The sequence below is a fragment of the Malaya genurostris genome, chromosome 2 (assembly GCF_030247185.1).
Source record: "Malaya genurostris strain Urasoe2022 chromosome 2, Malgen_1.1, whole genome shotgun sequence".
Taxonomy (NCBI): Eukaryota; Metazoa; Arthropoda; class Insecta; order Diptera; family Culicidae; genus Malaya; species Malaya genurostris.
Genome location: NC_080571.1, coordinates 84,428,375 through 84,448,921, shown reverse-complemented (window position 1 = coordinate 84,448,921; position 20,547 = coordinate 84,428,375). Strand labels below are relative to the sequence as shown.

At 40.6% G+C, this 20,547-nt stretch overlaps 1 protein-coding gene across 7 annotated transcripts in view; it reads right to left on the bottom strand.

Annotated features, from left to right (window-relative positions):
* LOC131427882 (trithorax group protein osa) overlaps positions 1–20,547 on the bottom strand; it is a 483,794-nt gene that overhangs the window by 20,329 nt on the left and 442,918 nt on the right. For 2 of the 7 annotated variants that reach the window (XM_058591443.1, XM_058591448.1), the window contains 6 exons: positions 16,918–18,123; positions 16,656–16,825; positions 15,887–15,937; positions 7,905–8,102; positions 7,517–7,733; positions 7,199–7,438 (listed from right to left, as the gene is read on the bottom strand). In XM_058591443.1, the coding sequence (XP_058447426.1) occupies positions 7,199–7,438; positions 7,517–7,733; positions 7,905–8,102; positions 15,887–15,937; positions 16,656–16,825; positions 16,918–18,123 (2,082 nt within the window). Of the gene's footprint in view, positions 1–7,198; positions 7,734–7,904; positions 8,103–15,886; positions 15,938–16,655; positions 16,826–16,917; positions 18,124–20,547 lie in introns of all 7 variants that reach the window. The other 5 variants (XM_058591444.1, XM_058591445.1, XM_058591447.1 and 2 more) reach the window with 5 other exon arrangements.

Here is a 20,547-nt window from a genome sequence, read left to right as displayed (position 1 = left end):
ATGATAGATAAACATGCATAACGAAAGCAAACACGTGTGTTTGATGTTGCTAGGATTGCTGAAGAAAATCCATTTCACGAACACCAAAGTGCTTTGTTTGCCCCACCTGTTTCTATCTCATTGGTTCACATCAGGGATGCCAGGTTAAATTTTTAAGCAGGTTTTAAACAGTTTGTGCAATCAAACTGTTGCAGAAAGAGTGGAAAAAAATATCGCTTTTTAGCGAGCAAAAACGAACGTCAAATGCTCTAAAGATGTCAATTTCGAAAATGTCCATTTAACATCTGATAATAAGTAAAGTCCTTAAATATCTGCTGCGTAAATCAGATATTCAGAGATAAATCTGCATTCGTGGCATCACTAGTTTTCATACGCTGGGTTTATTTGTATATGCATACTGCGGGAAACGGGCTGTGCAAATAATTTGTTTGCAGGAGTCTAATCGAGTATAAAATCAATCAAAGTATCAAAGTAATTATTTTGATCCACTGACAAAGGTTTCAGCCATGTGGTCTTTAGTCTCTCATGTCAGAAAAACTTTCCGACCCATGTAGACTGCCGGATGGTTTAGCAAAACAAGTTTGAATAACTAATAACTCATAAAAAACATACACCATTAGAAAAAATCGTGTAAATTTACGTCTTTATAGATGCACATAAAAATAGCGTCGGAATTCATTTAAATTTACAATTCAAAGCATGTAAAGGTAGGTCATATCATTAACTTTACAGTTAATTTAGCTGTTACAGTTTTCATCGTTACACACAAAAATTATTTTTGAATGTAAATAGATGTAATGTTGTGTCCAGTGTTGGTGATTGCCGAAAATTTGACAGAAGCTGCTATATTGCTATCTATATTGTATACAACATTTTGAATCCGGAGTCTCTCAATGCATGAACCGCGAGAGAATTTTTCTACATTTCTTCGCTCCACTTCATACTCTGAGTATTTCACGGTCCTTAAAAAAATTTACAGTCTGATAATGATCGTTGCTGTGTGGAATTTTCCAAGAGAGAATCGCAAGTTGACAATTATCGCAGAAAATCAAATCGATGATTCTCATACTAGGTTGCAATATTTCAGAACACTTGTGTGGAGTATTCACAGACATTTTCATAGACACAACTTATACAAAGGTTATATGCACATAGAATAAGCGGCAATAGAAAAACGATTCTATCGCAATTATCAACTGCCCGTATAGAATCGGACCCCGAAACGAGAATAAACGACCGTTTGTTGCTTCAAAGAGGATCCCCACAGCATTGATTCTCAGAAATGTCATCGAGAGAAATTCGCTCTCGCACTGGTGTCGATTCTATGTTAAATGAGCCATGCCGGGTTTTTGTTGTTGCGATGATATCCGTCTCTCTTTGATGGCACTGATTCAATCGTGTGAAGAGTTGCTGGTGAGCGTTCTTTGATAAAAGCCATCCTTGGTTGTGTTGTTACCGAGGAAACTACGGCATGCTTGAATTCACATCAAGCGCAAATTTCATTTTTTCTAAAAGTATGCAATTCGGCGAAAAACCCTTGTTTCGGCGTATTGATGTACGGCGAATTCGACTAATTAACCGGCGGGACGATTGAACCTTTCTTAAAAGTTCAAGTTGTATATTTCGAATAGAAGTATCGAGCACAAATCGAAAGGCACACATTTATCATAGTCATTTATGCTTAATGAAAAATACAAAAACTTTGGTTCAATTTTCATTCCCTCTCATTACAATTCAGCCAGCATAATTGAGTAATGAACCGGAACTGGGGTCAAAGTCATTTTCGCCGAAATCTATAAATTGGCTTCTGAGATATCAGAAAAAAACTACGCTTCGAGGCAACTGTCTAAAGGTGATGGTACTCAGATAGAGTGAAATTCGTGTCGATTAATGACGATTCAAGTTAAGTGCCAATCGCAGTTCAATTTGAACTGTCAAACAGTGATGACTCGAAGACGAAGTGTGAAGAATAAAGAAGATCACTAATTATGTGCATTTTATGCACTAAACGGTTACATTATCTCTTGTTTCATAATAGAAGACCTAATTGCTGAAAAAAAAGAAACTTAAACCTATACACTTCCGACAAAAAGTACTCAAATCTGGATGAAATTCTACCCATTTATATTAGTATTAGATGAGTGCCGCGTTTAAGCTGTTGATTATTTGATGTGAAATCACAAAATTTGAATACTTTGCACTCAAGATATCGTACCAGATGAGTTTTTCCGAAAATGAGCATAATTCAATCCCAAAATTTGAGCCACTTTCGCCGGAGAGTGTAGTCACTTTCAAATCCGATTTTTCGTTAGTTGATACAACAGCTTAGAAACGAACAAAGACAACGATGGACTCCGGAAATTCGTATTCGTATTCAGATTCCGCGGAGATCATCGTAACCAAGTCACTGGCCTCTTGTTCACGTCTAGCCGTAGGAACTGACACACTGTAACGAAAAATTGTGATCTTATCATACATCATGCTGTGATACGATAGGAAAGTGACATACTGTGATAGTAGTGATGAATTTGGAGTTTTTGTACATTCGGTAATCATTATTCTAGTTTGGTTTGAAAATTGGAATTTCTTCCAAATTCATCATTCTTTTCACAGCTGATACCCAGTTTAGAATTATACGCATTCGGTTCCTGCGAATCTACTCTAAGCATACTAAAAATTAATCATTATAAACTTAAAACAATTTATGAAATAAAAGTAAACATCATATGCACGACATTTTGACGGTTATATACTGTAATTTGTGTTTCGTTGATCCTATTTTTTTAACAGATCAGACTGATTTTCTGACCATACAGATAATCTGATAACGAATATTTTTGGGAGTTGATGAAATCGCTTTGAAATACCAGTCGTCTGACAAAGCAATCAATGATTCCCTTGGGCAAAACAATGCGTTTTTCCATGGCAGCTGCAGTTTTTTCATAAGAGTAAAGACAATGTTTCCTCGTGAAACTAAAAATATCCCAATTTACTCTTTTGCTTTGTGGGATCGTGGGCTGCCAGCGAATCTCAATTATGCTCGAAACTTTGAAGAGAGAAGTCGTTTTTTGGAAACAAGTGCTTGAGAAGCGTTTCTGGAACTGTCTTTCGGAGCATTCACGCAAAAAGAAAGTGGCAATTATTAAGGGAAGGCTCGTTGAGATGTGAGGAAAAAGAGTGAAGAAACAAAAATCGAAACTTCCTATAGTACTGGAGTTGCATAGTTGCTATTGGGAATATTTTCTGAAACAAGAAGCTTGTTGCACTAGTTACAATTAAATGGCGCTTCTCCAATCGCAGAATACTTAAGCGAAAAGCAGGAAATAGAATACAAGAACAATGTGTGCCCCTTGGGAAACTTGCCAGTAAAGGAATTCATGTCAACCTCAACACCATCTGGTGACGGATACAAGAAGAATTAATTTAAACAATCGTTCTATAAGCTCGAAATTTCGGCTTAGCCCCATGCAAGTGATAAAATTCCTGAGCAGATTTAAAAAACAGGAATTGGAAATTGGAATTGGATTGGAAAAACAGGATCATAATAAGTCGAAAATAACATTCTCGAATGAATCAACTTTTTGAGCGTAGGTCCGAGTGAAGCGTGTCTAGTTGGGAAACAGTATCGGTTACGTTCAGTTCACTGTCAAACATCCGGCGAAAGCAAATGTTTAGGGGTACTTCTTGAAGCGGAGATTTGGCCATAAGAAGCTTTTTATGCAGAATATGAATGCAATGAAAATGCTTCAACTTTAGAAAGGAAGCCTTATGAAGTGTAAAACCAGAAAGGTGGACAAAATTTCGGTAGCACCTGAACAAGAACAACGCGTGCTACTATAAAAACTTGCCACAGAGAGAGAGAGAGAATCCATGTCATCCTCAACACTATGAAGCGACTTTTACAAGAAGCTAGGCTACAATATCGCCCTACAAGTTGGAATCCTTTCCTTAGTGTAACGTCTGTGGAAAAATATCTGGGCTTTGCAAAGAAGCATAAGAATCACGATTTATCGTAGATGGTTTTCTGGGATGTCTTCACTTTTTGGGCGTTGGTTCAAGTGAAGCGTGCCTTGTTGGGAAACAGTATTTCGTTCAGTATACTGTCAAATATTCGACGAAAATAAAGTGATTCTAAGAGTGTGGATTTGGTAACTTTTAACATTTAAACATTTAAAACAGAATTTGAATGTTATGAAAATGCTCCAAATTTTCAAAAGTAGCCTCGAACCCCAAAGGTTGTCAGTCTCAGCACGATGAAGCGACGATCACAAGAAGCCAAACTGCAATGTTGTTACAAGTTAGAAATCTCCGTTTAGAAAGACACACATGGAAACATACTTTAGCTCGACAGAGAAACATGAGAATTACGATTAGTCTAAAACGATTGTTTTGAATGAATCAACTTTTTGGGCGTCGCTGTTCGAATGAAACGTGTCTGGTTGGGAAACAGTATTTCGTTCAGCACAATGTCAAACATTCGGCGAAAGTGCATGGATTCGATTATTAGAAGCTTTTTACGCCGAATTTGAATGCAATGGAATGCTCTACATTGGCAAGCAATTTGTAGCTGCGGTAGGGTTTCGAAACCCTTCATCACCACTGCTTAAATGAACAGCGAAATATACATCAAGGAATGTTTACAAAAACGACTTCTACCCATGATTCGAAGCCACAAGGATTCTGTTGTCTTCTGGCTAGATCTTGCTTCTTGCCACTAATGTCACTTTCGTCCCAAAAGACATGAATCCACCAAATTGCCCACAACTTCGACCAATTGAGCAATTTTGAGCATTAACGAAGGCATGAAACATGTTTCGGCAGCCGAAACCATTCAACAGTTCGAAAAAGATTGGAGAAAAAAGTGTCAAAACTTACCGCCAAGAAGTCTGTACGGAATTTAATGGGGAACGTTCGCAAGAAGGTGCGCCAGCTAGTCTACTATGGCTAAGTAGCATATGTTGAGAATAATATTCTGTTGTAGTAGTCTAATATTATCAGTATATAGAATAAAATTTGAATATCTAACACTTGTGAATTATTTACAGCGAAATCAAAATGCGTCCATACTTTCTGGGATAGTCTTCAATATCGTCCTAAAGGTTAGAAACCTCTGCTTAGAGCTACGCATATGAAAAAATGCCTGAGTTGGTGGAGATGCGTTAGGATCACGATTAGTTGAACACGAAATATCTAGATTTTTTGTGTTAGTTCGAATGAAACGTGTCCGGTTGAGAAACAATACCGACTGCGTTCAGCCCTTTGTCAAACATTCGGCGAAAGAGAATGTTTTAGGATGCTTTTCAGAGCTCAAGGGTTTGGTTATGGGAAGCTATTAACGCATAATTTATATGCAATGAAAATGCTAGAAGTTTACAAACGAGACCCTATGAAATCTAGAACCCGAATGAAGTTTCTGTCCGTTAGGGTGTTATTCGAAAACACATGAACAAGAACGTTGTGTGTTACTTGGAAAACTTGCCAGATAAGTTGTTTATGTTTACAAGAAGTCTACTAGCTCGAAACTTCGACTTAGCGCATCTTATATGATAAAATATGATAAATCTTATAAAAAACCTGAGCTTTACAGAGAAGAATAAGGAACACGATTAGTCCGTGGCGTCTCGTCCTCATGTGCACCTCGTGCACTGCACAGCCGGTCAAGGAATTACTCAGCAAAGTACTGAGATTTGTTGTACTCTCTGTCACGTTTGGTTCTTCGAGAACTACTATGAACACCTTCAGAAGAGGCTTCAGTAGCTTATGCTTATGGCAGTTGAAAACAAATTGCTGTTTTAGATGCAACGTCGAAGCGGTTTTATTGATGAAATAATTGACAGAAGTTTAATAAAAAATCCTATCCAAAAGTATATCGTTATTTTATTGTATAGAAAAGCACAATCGAAAATCCATTCCACAATCTTTAGTTTTCACTTACAACGAACTGTTACATCTGTTATCATACCACATAATCAGTGCACAACCCCGTATGTTTTATCACGAGATGCCACTGCGATTAGACGAAAACAACTCTCTCGGATGAATCAACATTTTGGGCGGGGGTCCGAATGAAGTGTGTCTGGTTGGGAAACAGTGCCGGCTCAGAGCTTGGGTTTGGTTCTTTGGAACTTTCAAAACAGAATTTATGGAATTATGGAAATGCTTATGAAGTCTAGAGCCCGAATGAAGCTTCTGCCCATTGACAGAAGCCTTTGTTGGCAAATTTCGGGAGCACAATTTGCGTACTTATCGTGTACAAGTGAATTTTGGAAGCGTAAAAGATCCAGTCAATCTAGAAGGATTGATCACTGACTGATCGTTGCGATGGCACTGTATTTGAAGCTTGATCAAATCAAAAGGTCAAAATTCATAATGTAATGTAGGGAACGAATTGAGAAAAATGATATTCGATCATCACTTATTTGTTATTTATTTGTCAGAATGGAATGTAGGGAATGAATTGAAGTTGAAATTATTTAAGGCGTCTTCTTGTTTGTGCTGAATCCGTGCAAAGAAGTTTGACTAGCGAAGGAACAGATTAATTGTACTGAATTCAATGTCTTTTTTTAGCACACCTACTGAAATCATTATCGTTGATTTCAGAGTAGCGGTAGAGGCATTTCTACCTTTCTGTCCTGAAGGATGCCGCACTTTTAGAATGTAGAAAGACTGAAATTTGACGTCTAATATAAAAGTTCTGAAAAAATGACAACAAGAACCCTTCCAGAACCGATTAAAAATCGACATCGTAGAATTAAAAAAACCTCGTTCGATCCTCAATTTCTAATCGCACACGATATGAGTTTTCCGGAGCTATCTTTGACATTCTCTTACGGAAAACAATAGTGCTTGAGACCATGGAGATCCGTAGTTTTCTCGGTTTTTTCCAGATCACTCACGACACAATGAACCAGAACTCATCAAAATGTGTGCATATGATGTTTGTATGTAATTTCAAATTCTGAAAAAATGCAAAAAAAGAGTTAAAAAATTGTTGATAATGTAGTATGCTTACAGTATTTGCAACTATAATTCTAAATCTGGGGATTAGTAAGGTTAGGTTCCCGTTCTAACTACACTTAACACTAAAATATACGAAGCTTAGCTTAGAATATATCCATATATACAAATGATCAGTGTAAAACAGGTGTGATGTTTGCTGAAAAAGTGAAATTGGTAAAGCCAAAGATTCTGCTCTCACCTGTATGGGGAGACTGGGTGCCGCTTTGCTGCGACGGCGGTCGTTGTAGATTCTGCTGCACCGGTGGTTGCGGCGGTTGCGTCGGGGCCTGACCCTGCGATTGACCCTGCTGTGGTGGTTGGCTCTGGTAGTCCGGTGTTGCACCCGGTGGATAACCACTGCCCGGATAGGCATTGTAGCCATCCATGGAGGCGCTACTGCTGCCCGGTGCCGGGAATGAGTCTTGCGAGTTGGAAGATCCTGGTGGAAGGCAGGAAATTTTTGGTTTCGTTAGTAACGGGGGGTTCACAGCCAGCAACACCCTAGGATAGGACCTACCCGGAGAGGGGACCGAAGCCGTTTTGTTCGATTTCTTCTTGGACCCGGCCTCGACCTGGGCGATAATCGGTCCCGGATCGATGCCGCCCCGATCGAACTTGCACTCGAACGGTAACAGATTCTTGGTGTAGTGCTTCCGCAGCGTGTACGCCGCACTGCTGCTGGCACCGATTCCGAGCAATCCAGCGATGTCTTTCCACGTTTTGCTCTTCGTGACCTTCAGTAAGTAGGAGGTAGAAAGATTCTAGTTGTATGCATAGCAGATCCTAACAAGCTACCCGATCCTAGCGACCGGAGAAGCCCCATCACAACAAAGCAACATGCACCATCCCGAAAATACCATCCAACCCCGCACGTTAGTTGTGTTAGTTTAGTAGAGCAAACTCACCTTACACACCTCAAGAAAACCGCCGCGCTCCTGCACCAAAATGTACAGCTTGTACAGATCCAGGGGTGTCTTCGAGATCGTCGGACAGGCCGTGATCGGCGTTCGTCGCTCCTCCATGAAGGCCAGCAGCTTGTCCAGCCAGGGCCGTCGCTCCGGTTTGTCGTCCATGTCGTAGAGCTTGTTTAAACTGTCGGATTTCTGTAAGATCGGTTTGAATGGAGAAACGTCAATCAGTACGTGCGGCAACAGTTTGGAATAGCTGGAGGAGCAAACAAGCTGTTAGTTGGAGTTTGAAAGAAATAAACAAAACAAAAAAAACAAGCAATACATTAGTAGAGCTTCTCAACACCACCCCCCTGGCCAACCCGAAAATAACCCTCAAAAGATACTATCCCACCGGATGGGATGTTTTTTTTTATTGGATGTGAAATGATGAGAAAGGAATTGTAATTCGATCATGGAACGTAAAAATAGCTACTGTACAGCACCCGAGATAGATTAGATTTATTTCAGAGAAAGCGAAAATTTTAAAATTACACATGCAATCGGATTGTGCTACAAAAAAAAAGCATATTCAAATTATAACTTGCTACGAATTCGATGTTTTCAAAAATAGTAAAGATAGTTCAATTGCCATGGAAAAGTTTTATCGGTATTCGTTTGCATTATATTTCCATATTCAGTCAATCTTTCCACATATTACAGTTTTCTTTTCTGTTCATTTTTTTTTATTCTTTTCTCCGGAACGGATGACCATAATCGAGAGCCGATCGATATTTTATGCCGGTTCAATATTTTTGCTGGCCCGAACGTAAGGTAAGTTCTGGGAACACGTTCCAGAAGGCAACCTAATAAAAAAAAGCGAAACACGTGCATGATACTTTGCAGGCACCGGTTGAAGTTTGAAGGGGGACACTTTATAAACCAGTTTTGAAAATGGTTCATTTTTTTCTGTTTTCTGTAGAGAAACAGGAAAAGGTACAACAATTTCTTTTAAGGTTTCTGTTGATATAGAGTTAAGGATAAGAAAAAAAGTTTTGAATAATTAGAATAGAAAACAAAATGGTGAACATTTCGAGCATCTGCCTAAGCTAGTTTTAAAAATGTCGTCTTCCCGTTCTCGCGATATCGTTCGAAATCAAACTTTGATCAGGAGACTTGTCTCAAGTGCGTGAACCTCAAATGCTATGGAAATGTTGAATATCTAGCCATATAGAAACATACAAATACATCCGGCGAACGACCAAAAAGGTTGAAGACGGGTAGAAATGAATTACATAAAAAAAGACGTACAAACATATTAACAGGAAACGCAAGATTTTTTGTAATGGTTTTTATTACATTTTAGTATAGATTTTTAAGCGTTTTGGAGGTTCATGCACTTCTCTGTACAACATCTTTTGAAATAAAAAGAAACTCGTGTCGATTGGTTCAGTAGTTTTGTTTCTCTTGGCTTGGCGCTATTTTGAAATCTGGCTAAAAAAAATAATTTTCATAGAGTGCTCTCCTTAAGAAGAAGAGCAGGGGTTCAAGTCCTGTTTCGGTTGCGATTTTTTTTTCGCAAATTCACATTTTCTCGCATTTCATCTATCTTCCCTTTTGAACTATTTCTCATTGACAGTGAGTAAAAAACTGACCTCAAAACTGCGTCTAATGTCCCAAAAAAAATTGTTGCAAAAGAAAGCAGCATTGATAACAACACATTGATAACTGATCAGTACACGTGGTATGCGTGAAATAAAAAAAATACAATCAAACCATCAACCGGTTCGTACAAAGTATCATGAACGTGTTTCGTGCTATTTTGTAAAGTTGCCTTCTGGGATACGATAATGAGATGGTTTCGGGCTCAAGTCGTGTCTCTGGCGATTCTTCTTCGTATTTTTTCGTAGTTTCATTCCTTTTTCATCTCAATCTGTTTAACGTTGGCAGTGAGAAAGAAAAAAGGCAACTCCAAATCGTAACGGACAGTTGATTTGAATTTTCCCTACACGTATTATCTGATATGCAAATTGTTGCTTCAAGTTAAGATTCCAAAATGTTGCTATGTATTCTCTTCGATATGATAACGTCGAACCTACTCAACGGAATGAAAAGTCCTGGGCCTTTTCACTGAAAAGACGTCAATAGTTTCGAACCGTGTATATTGTTGTTGAGAACAAGCCTCTAGATGGCCCAATATAAAATATCGTGTCAATCTATCTACTAGTGTTTGAATAACAGCTGATCGTGTCAAATGAGTTCTAGCGCATTCATGCATAAAAGCAATTTGATTTGCGGTACGGATTGCTCCACCATCCCCCGTATTCTCCAGACCTGGCCCCCAGCGACTATTATCTATTTTCAAATCTGAATACGATCTCTCCAGGGAAAGAAATTTTCGTCGAATGCTGAGGTCATTGCAGAAACGGAAGCCTGTTTTGAAGGCCTTGACATCAAAAAGTTGGAAGACCATTGGGTCAAGTGTATCGTTCTACACACTTAAAAAAAATCCTGTGATTTTCCATCTTATTAGATGCACATAAATGGAGCGTCGAAGCTCACGCAAATTTACGTGGAAGAACATTTAATATTGTGTCCAAACTTGAAATAAAAAAAAAGAATACTGAGAGCAACCGACGCGACTTGAACCGAGAATCATTGGATCGCAAGTACGTCTGTTAATCGACTGAGCCACAGAAGCATGCATCTGCTTGGCTGGTAAAATGTGCATTTAAATTCATACAGTTGCACCTGCTAGCAGAACGCAAGTTACAGTCGAAACCAGTAAAATTCAAGCTCATCTAACATTAAGTCATTACAAATGAGATTTTCCGTCATTTGACAAATTAGGTTTTATGAATTACATCGTATCAGGGATTAAGTCACCTATAAAATTCAAATTTTTTTGGTGTGTAGATAAAGATTACACTGAAGAACAGTATTTACGGTAAAAAATCGGCCTTTTCTTTGTTAGGCCCGGGACTTCTCATCAGAGTTACCAATTTCACAGATTTATCTGTAAAACCACAGATTTTGCCTATTTTTCCACACAGATTCTGTATCACAGAACACAGATTTGATCAAAATTCACAGATTTCTACAGATTTTTATGAATATTTCATAAAAATGGCAGATTTTCAAAATGTTTTCCACAAATTTTCACAGATTTTGATCGAAAATATGCAACACATATGGTACACAGTTTTTTCAAGTTGAAACACAAATTTGAAAATGGCAACATGCTTCTCATTCCATGTAGTACATCCATTGATTTCCAGCTACCGTTGATTTTATAATTGAAAATGACCCCTCTTATGATTCCAAGCAGGTAGTTTCAGAAAACTTACTCAAATTTAAAAAATAATTACACTTAGACACAGATAAATGTCATTAGTAGTGATCGAACTAAGGATATATAAACGAGCATTGTGGTAAGTATGGTTTACTTGTACCAACAAAAAATATATCAGTGATGTAGTGACATTAGAAGGCACTGCAATCATTCTGCTGATCTTCCGCATTCGCTCACGAATAATTGTAACGCACGGCTGATCCCTCAAGTTACAAACAAAAACGCCATGAGAGACACTCCAGTGCTCCATGATGGAAAACTACTAAATGAAAATAAACCTTCGTTCTTCTACTTTCCGATGTCGTGTTCGGTTTCTACCTTCCTTGTTTGGTTCCAGTGTAACCGGAGAGCAACATGTTCTCCTTTTAGGTTCCTTTGCGCAACCCTGTATTTCAAGTATTCATAAAGTTCAGCCTTGATTTTTTTTTTGTTGTGGCGATTATTCATTTTTTGCCAACTTGTAGTATTTTTATATGATTAATATTCCAGCTTATTTATTTGTGCACCTTTCTACGCTCAACTTTCCTCAGAGATGGCTGAACCTATTTCAAAAATCTTAAACTCATTTGAAAGCTACTTTTGGGCATAGATTAAGTTAAGGTAATAGCAGACACTTCCGATTCCGGAGATATAGTCGTAGAAGTGACGTAACCGACAAACCACCCATTTTTGGTCGGCTTTATTACTTGAAGAGCCGATTCCGATAATGTTAGGCTTTTTTTTTTTAATGCTACTATGAGATCATTGATCAAGTTTAAAGAACATTTAGCAGACACTTCCGATTCCAGAGATATAATCGTAGAAGTGACCTAACCGACAAACCACCCATTTTCAGTACGCTTTATTTCTTGAAGAACCGAGGCTGTTTTTGAATGCTGCTATGAAATCATTGGTCAAGTTCGAAGAACAAATGGCGGACATTTCCAAGTCCGGAGATATAATCATATAAGTGACGTATCCGACAAATTGCACGTTTTTCTTTTAAACTGATCTAAACAATTTAAAGTGGCCACAGATCATATTCAAACGGATTAGGATGAACACTTCTGATTTTGGGGATATAATCGTATAAGTGACGTATCGTATAATTTTCTCGACGAAGGCTCAACCAATTTAGGTTATCTCAGGCTCTGTTGGAAGCTACAACAAGACCACGGATCAAGTGGAAATCACCCCGATTCAGCAATCCGGCGGATTTGTGATACGAACGATTCTACACTTTCGTTCGAGTTCGAATTTTGCATTCTTTATTCCGCTCGACTTGTATGATTCGATCGACTCTCGTTCGGGAACATTTGAAATTTCGAACACTGACCATCAAAGCTGTCAACATTACTTACACGTTCCTTTTCTTTTTATATTATTCATTTCTTAGTAAACGAAACCGTCACACTTGTATAAACAAATTAGAACGATTCTAAACCGAACAGAACTAATACGTCCATCGAGTAATGTTCGAAAATTTAACAACTCGAATGAATGATTTTCGAGTTCATACCCAACTCGAACGGAATGCAGAATGGTAATTACACATTCGATCGGAATATTTCGAATCGATCGACGTACAGAAAAGGGGTGAATACATCGTGGTAGACACTTCCGAATATATTCAAATTCAATTCAAATTTTTACTTCTCGATTCTTGAAAGAAATTAAAGAGATTGTTTGGACATTAACTAGTATAACCTAAAGTATGAAACAGCGCTTTGATCGCTTAGGCTATCCTAAGTAAGTAGGTTCACGGTGCTGGAAGAACCTATAATTTCTTCCAGCACCGCAACCCGAGAACCGGTATAATTTACTAGTTTTTAATCAAATTTTGAAGATTCCCAGGTAACCGTTTAAGCACTAATAATGGCATTAAAATAACCTTTTCTGAGCACCAAAAATGCTTATAGCTCAATATCTGCAAACAGAAAGCTCATCTGTTGTAAATCAATCACAGTTCAGCTTGCAGAATGCACACCAGCCATGCACAAGCATTATCTATGAATAGCCGTATATTTTGCCAAAGTCGGCCTTAATTCAGTCTCAAATGCGATTGAAATGCCAATAAGCGATTGTTTGCTGTCATAATGCGGCATTAGTATGTGCTTATTGGTTACCGGGGTTGTGTACAATTTAGACATCGTACTTCAAACGACGGTGTAAATTATTGTTTGAATTCGATAAATATGCATGATTTTGGGTAGAAGCATAAAATCTTTCATTTGAACCTAAGATTGTGAATATCGGTTCTACAATCTCTAAGAAAAGTAAGATCCAAATACACAAATTTGATAATAGTCAATCGTTGTTTGAAAATCTGGACCCGGAATAGCCGAAATCGGGTTGTTTGACTGCTTACTCATAATGGCTACCTATTGGTGTACTTTTTAGACCATTTTAGAAAATTTTTCATATGGCAGCCATCTCCGAGAAAACCTTGTGAGATTGTTTGATACACGGACATTGCTCAGCTCGACGAACTGAGTAGAATTGTATAGGACACTTGGCCCATTTTTACTGGTCTGTTTTTCAAGTGATTGCATGACCTTTCTATAGAAAAAGGCAAAATATTAAGGGCAGATAAAGACATAACATTTGGTTATGATATTTTTTTTCGTGGTTTGGAAATTACAGTATTTGAGTCTTTTGTAACTATTTAGATATCATATTAGTGATATTTTTAATCAAAATTCCGAAAACCGCGTAACTTTGAAAATCTCGCCTAAAAAAACAGCAAAACTAAAGAATTCTTTTTATGCCAAGTGTCTTAGAAAGGTATGAAACGATCTGGTGTACACTGAGGTCTCTTTTTACGTACCGCGTAAAAAATCCGCGCAGAAAAAAACCGCGTAACTTCGGACATTTGCGTAAAAAAACCGCGTAACTTCGAAAATCCGCGTAAAAAAAACCTTCAAACTAAAGAAAAAAAAAATTTGATGCCAAATATCTTAGAAATGCATGAAACGTCCAGATCTGGTGTAATCTCAAAATTTTTTTTTTGTGAAAATCGACTTTGGGACAGAAAAATGTTGAGACTTTTAAAATCAAAATTTTTTTATGTCTAAAACAACCGCGTAACTTCGGAAATCCACGTAAAAAAGAGACCCCAGTGTAATCTCAAAAAAGAATCTCAATGAAAAAAATCGACTTGGGATTGAAAAATTTTGAGATTTCCGAATTCGAATTTTTCCATGCCGAATGTCTTAGAAATGCATAAAACGTCGAGATCTGGTGTAATCTCAAAAAATATATTTAGGAAAAATATCAAATAGTGTCAAAAACCTTTAAAAAATTCGGGATAATTTGAAAATTCGCGAATCCGCGTAAAAACTCCGCGTTACTTCGGAAATCCGCGTAAAAATGACCTCAGTGTATTATTATTTACAAGAGCTATTAATGTTATTCGAAGAAGGTAATTTTGATATAAGTTTGTTCGGAACTTTCTGTATTTTCAGGTAATTGTATTTGTACGAAAACAATTTTTTCTTGGCAATGTTTTATTTTCGAAGACAAACATTAGAAAAAGGTCCCAAATGCAAATGACAGTTCATCGTTGTTTACTTTCTCTTTTGATTATTACGTTCCAATCGGCAATCCTTCTATCTAACACTTCACATAGAATAATGACTAAAACAATCAAGTTTCGATTTACACTGTAGAGTTTATTGGAAATTACTGGAATATGCCGTATTATTTGAAAGAGAAAGTAAACAAAAAGAAACTAGTTATTTAGGGGTTTTGGTATCGCTTTGTCTATTTTTACGTTTCGCCTTCGGCTCGTCAGTGCGTCAGCAGTTTATGTTGAACCGTTAGGTGGCGTTAGTAGTTCAACATAAACTGCTGATGAACTGATGAGCCGGAGGCGTCCCGTATAAATAAAGAGAAACTGTCATTTGTACTTGAGACTTTTTCTAGTGTTCATCGAGATTTGTGGTATTTTAATTACCTCGAAACCTTTCATTACTTTTCGAAAACTTTCTACGTTCAATACTTTAATTTATTTTGGAAATTTCTGAATTGTTAACATATTTTTCAAATTTTCATAGTATTTCCAATGTTTCTTATTGCCACTGTTCGGAAATAATTTCATGTTGTACATCGCTGGGAGGAATAAATCCTAGGCAAACCTTGGAAGACCTACAAGTTTTTTGTTTTAATGTATCCAATTAAAACTTCTAATCACTCTGATGCTATCATCTAAAAATTCTCAAACGAAGTTGAAAACGATTACATAAAAAAAACGTTCTGATTTTTTTTACTCTATGGACATCACAGACGATTTAAAGTAAAGGAAAACTAAAAAGATAGTATGCATTATGCACAAGAAAGGCTTAGCTTGAAATAACTAGAAATTTTAAACTTTGACAAAAAACTATGCTCTGTCGTTAAGACAATTTAAAATTGAAATTTAATGTAAAACCAAAAAAAAAGTTATTTCAACTGAAAGTCAGAAGCAAACGAAATCAACTATTCAATTTCTAGCATTCCTAATTTTCTTTTCTAAACAATTCTTGAAATAATGATTCCAAACAACGCAAACCAAAACAGTGAAACAGAAATTCATGCAATAACATAATTTAGATGATCGAAAGATAAGAAAACACTAAAAACTAAAAAAGCAAACAGAACTCAGTTGCTAAGTAGTACAAGTTATATTAACCTTAGTCGATCTAAAGGGAGTCTCCGTGGGAGGAACGTGACTGTTAAATACCTGTGGAAAGAACGAACAGAACAGAAGCGACGGTTTAGTGTAATCCCGACTCACCTCGACAAAGCGGGTTTGGAGCAATACGAAACGAAACTAAATCGTTGACTTAAAAAAAACTAGGCACAATTTTCTGTTCCCGATAGTCGATAATTTTTGCAAGGATGCTGTGGGGGAGAGTGGGGCCGAATTGAGGGAACCAAAATCGCCGGAAAATTTTGAGGAACGCAGGAAGGAAAGAGGAGCGATCCAATCGTAAGTGGGGCGGAGAGTGTTGTTATCAATCAAATCAAAAACTAAGAAGAAGAAGGATAACGGTGAAGAATAATATTCGGTTACACGATACAACAGGATAACTAGAGTGAGAAGAGATTGTATCTACATTTCTACGACTGGCAAACGAAGGCGGCCGGCGCGTCATCAGCAGCGTCGCCTGACGAGGATCGACGTGCGACGACAGCGGCGCGGACGAGGACGGCGTGGTATAGGAGGAGTAGGAGTACCAGTACGCAGCGACTAGGGCTGCTGCAGCCGCTGCCGAAGCCGAAGCCGCGGACGGCGATGGCATCAGCGGCGTTGCAACAGTAACGGGACGGTAGGGACCCGTCGTTGATGGCGGATGTAGTAGCAGCGCTGGCGCCCGTCTACTAGCGGCGGCGGCGGTGGCGGTGGTGACGGCAGTCACTGTGTTGAACGAATTCGTGCTGGCCGTTACTATACTCACTGGACTAGCTGGCGTCCGGGGCCAGGATGTGGGCGAGTTCATCTCGAAGTCTTCGTGCTGATTGTGCGGTCCGGGCGACGCGGTTGTCGGCGTGTTAGTCAAATGACTTTGGTTGTAGTGGTCGCCTTTCCGCGATTTCGGCGTCGAGCACTGTGGATCTTCGCCGGAAGCTGATAAGGGAAGAAAAAGGAATTTGGCCTCTGGTTAGTTCTGGATGGTGTGGAACGGATAATGGGCAATGGCTGCCAAGGGGATCACTTACCTACTGAGGTATTGGATAAGGTACTCTGCTGACTGGCTTCATCGAGGGGAGCGCCATCAGGTCCCGTTGTAACGAGTGAGGTAACTGGATGTGGCACACCGCCCGGTCCGGACGAGCTGACGCCATTGTCCAGGCCACCGATAGAGCCCGATTCCGGATGATGCGGCTGTGGTGGTAGCGATCCATCCGGATGACTGTTGGGTCCGATCGGTGGCTGGCTTGGCGGTGGCCCCTGCTGGTTCGGAGGAGCCCCCGAAGGCGGTCCCATGCTAGTCGGTCCCATCGGTGGGCCCATGTGGTGGGGTGGACCCATCGGGGGATGCATACCGGGACCATTGCCGTAGCCCTGTGGCGGTGTAGGACTAGGGGCACCGCCATAGCCGCCCTTGTGTTGTAGATGTTGCTTAAGATAGTTCAGAGGTCGTGGTGATCCGCTTTGCGGAGGACCTCCGCTAGGTGGTCCCTGTTGGGACTGTGCCTGATTCGGTTGCTGTGGTGAAGGGGGAACACCGGACGGGGGCATACCCTTGCCCGGTTGCTGCTGCTGATGATTATTGACATGACCCCCGGGCACCTGTGGTCCAGGTCCTGGAGGTCCCCAACCTTGCTGATATGGTTGGTGTGGAGGATATTGAGAGTGCGGTGGTGGTCCACCGACATGGTTTGGCATTCGATGACCAGGATAGCCACCAGGGCCACTTGCTACACTGTTCGGCGGGGGACCAGGAGGTGGTGGTTGTCCTGGTTGCCCGCCCGGTGGCGACGGGCCGTAACCACCCGGGTACTGCGGCCGGGGTGAGTAATTTCCTTGCGAATGTGGTGAATACTGTTGCGATTGAGGGTTGTGTGGTGGATATGGTGACATTTGCTGTGGTCCAGGCATTCCTGCACCTGGACCACCGGGACTTGGTCCCATCTTGTAACCACCGTGCATGTGGGGCGGATGGGGTGGTTGCGTCTGATATCCTTGAGCTGCCATGCTTGCTTGCGAAGGGGGCGGTCCGGGTGGACCTTGCTGGGGACCACCGACGGAAGGTGGACGATTCGGTGAATCCACTCGCGAATGATCCGGTGGTTGCTGCAGCTGGGATTGATTACCGTGGCCTAGATTATTATTACTACTACCTAGTTGATTCTGTGCTTGCTGATTTGGAACTTGGGAGTGACTACTAGAGGGACGCGGAGGCATCGGTATACTCTGCTGACCTGTGAAAGTGAGTAGTAAGAAGAGAAATTAGTGGCAGACAAAACGAAAAAAATAACGTACATGACAACAACAAGTAATCTTATTTAAAAATCTCAAGGTCGCGCCCAGCGCCCGACTTGCAGACACAACAAATGCGATAGATATATAGGTCAATGTCACGGAAACCGTAATATACACACATACACAGCGCTCAGCTCAATAGCTTTTCGTTCGCTGAAGCCGGAAAGAGCACAGGAAAACGGGAACGGGATGATGGTGGTTGTTGGGGTGAGTGCGGTGGCAACCATATACAAAAGTTTACCGACAAGGAGGCAAGGGCTATTCATAAAATAAACATAAAAAATCCCAAACCCCTTCCCCAAGTGCTGTGTGTGTGTTCCTTTCACAGAGTGCCCGTAGCCGACACGACGACGACGATGGTGTTGTTGTTGTTGTTGTTGCTGCTGTTGCTAGCGATGACTGTGTGGCATTATTTCATGAATGGAAACGAGAGCTTCTTCAGCTGGCGCTTTTCAACATCTTCCCCTTCCAAACCTCACGCGGCCCGGCACCGAACATTGACTCAAAAACCCGCGCCATTCCATTACTTCAATGAGACGGCAGCGATGATGATGATGATGATGATGATGATGACGATGATGATGGTGCAAGTTCCTTCAACCACGTGTTCTCTGTTGCGCTTTTGAAACATTTTTCAGTCACTTTGGTACGCTTGTCGGTGTTGGCAAAATTTGGAGCAAATCGTGAATGCAACTCGTGCTCCGAAGCCCACCACCATCAAAACATTCCGCCCAGGCGGACGGACGGACGACCGGATTGTACGACATAGTCTCGTTGGTGTAAGCTCTTACGCACGTCGTCCGTACCTCCGGTCTCCAGGTGCCGGTTGGTCGTTCCGGTCGTTCCGTGTGTGACCGTAATCGGAATGCATGCCGAAACCAAAATGTATAGAAGACCCCTTCTCTCCCTCGTCGACTGACTCACAATGACGGCTTTCCTCTTCACGAACCGTTAGTTGGGCAAGTGAAACCGAAACGATGAAATAATAATCACACGTTTGTACGCCGAGATCCAAACAGGAGGAGATCTCGGTTCTCGGTTCCGAGTGTGTATGCGAGTTCTCTTCTGATGATGCTGCGTTGTTCAACAAACGATTGAGTAACGAACCGGCATCATAATAGATTGCATTGAGTTCGAGAGACCGACCGTACCACTCTACACACAATATTGGTCTACTGGCGGCATGACCTACACCTGCCGTCTGTCGGGGCTCGTAACCGATCCGGCTGCCTGCCTGCCTGCCTGCCTGCACGCTATTCGCTCGGGTATTCCACGCCAGCAAACAACGCCAACGACGCCAACGACGACGACGATGACTACGACGTCGACGGTCTACGACGAGGAAAAGGCACGCTAATGAAAGTGAAAATATTTAAATAGATTTAACATACATACGGGCATTAGTTATTCGTATTCGTACAACGATCGGCTGTTGTTGTTGGTAGTCTTTGCTCCGGTCGTTGGGGCATCCACCGACAACACAACCGTCATCATCATCATCGCCATCATCGAAATACATATGGGTGTTTAGACCGCTACTAGACACCGTTCGCCGGCTCAAGGACGGCGGTAGCAGCGGCCGTTATCGCTATCTCTCGCTTATCCGTCGTGAACGATATGGTGCCAGTAGTGCCGGACGGACGACCCGGATGACGACGCACCACACGGAGAACCCGAACCGACCAGCCACGACGACGTACGCACTTCCGTGATATGAATCGACTGAAGTGCGCTTCGCTTGTTGTTGTTGTTATTATTACCAGCATTATTTGATCCATTATCTATGCATCTCCTCCTGCACTCGCCATCCAAAAGAAGATCACGCTCAGGGCTTCGGTACGATGAAAAATATATTGACCGGGAACGAACAAAGCGCGTACCCTCGAATACCTGATTCTGGAATGTGTGGCTGTTGCTGCTCCGACGACGTGGAGGACGAGCCCCCACGCGGTGTTCGATATATAAGTTCAAGGTTAGTAGTTCCGTTCGTGTTTGGAATATTGATGAGTGAAAGGCTGACAACAAGCAGTCCCCACAATCACACCCATCAGGTGGTACACCATTGATTGATAGTGCGGAGACGGCGGGGGATTTAGAAGTTTGTTTTGCGTTTCACATTTATGCTATTGATTCGAGTTTTCATTGCGAAACGAAACTGAATGTCGTTCGTTTGTGTCGATCAACTTTTGGCCCGTAAAATGAAAAAAAAAACAGAACAGATCCTAAACTTGGAATCCAATAAGCAACTGTCAGCTGGAAGTGCGGATTATGAACTGTGTTGTGAAAACCGCCACTGCTCTTGGCTTCCGTTTCCGACTACGATACAAACTTAAACTTATTTAGTGTCTCGTGACAAAATTTAC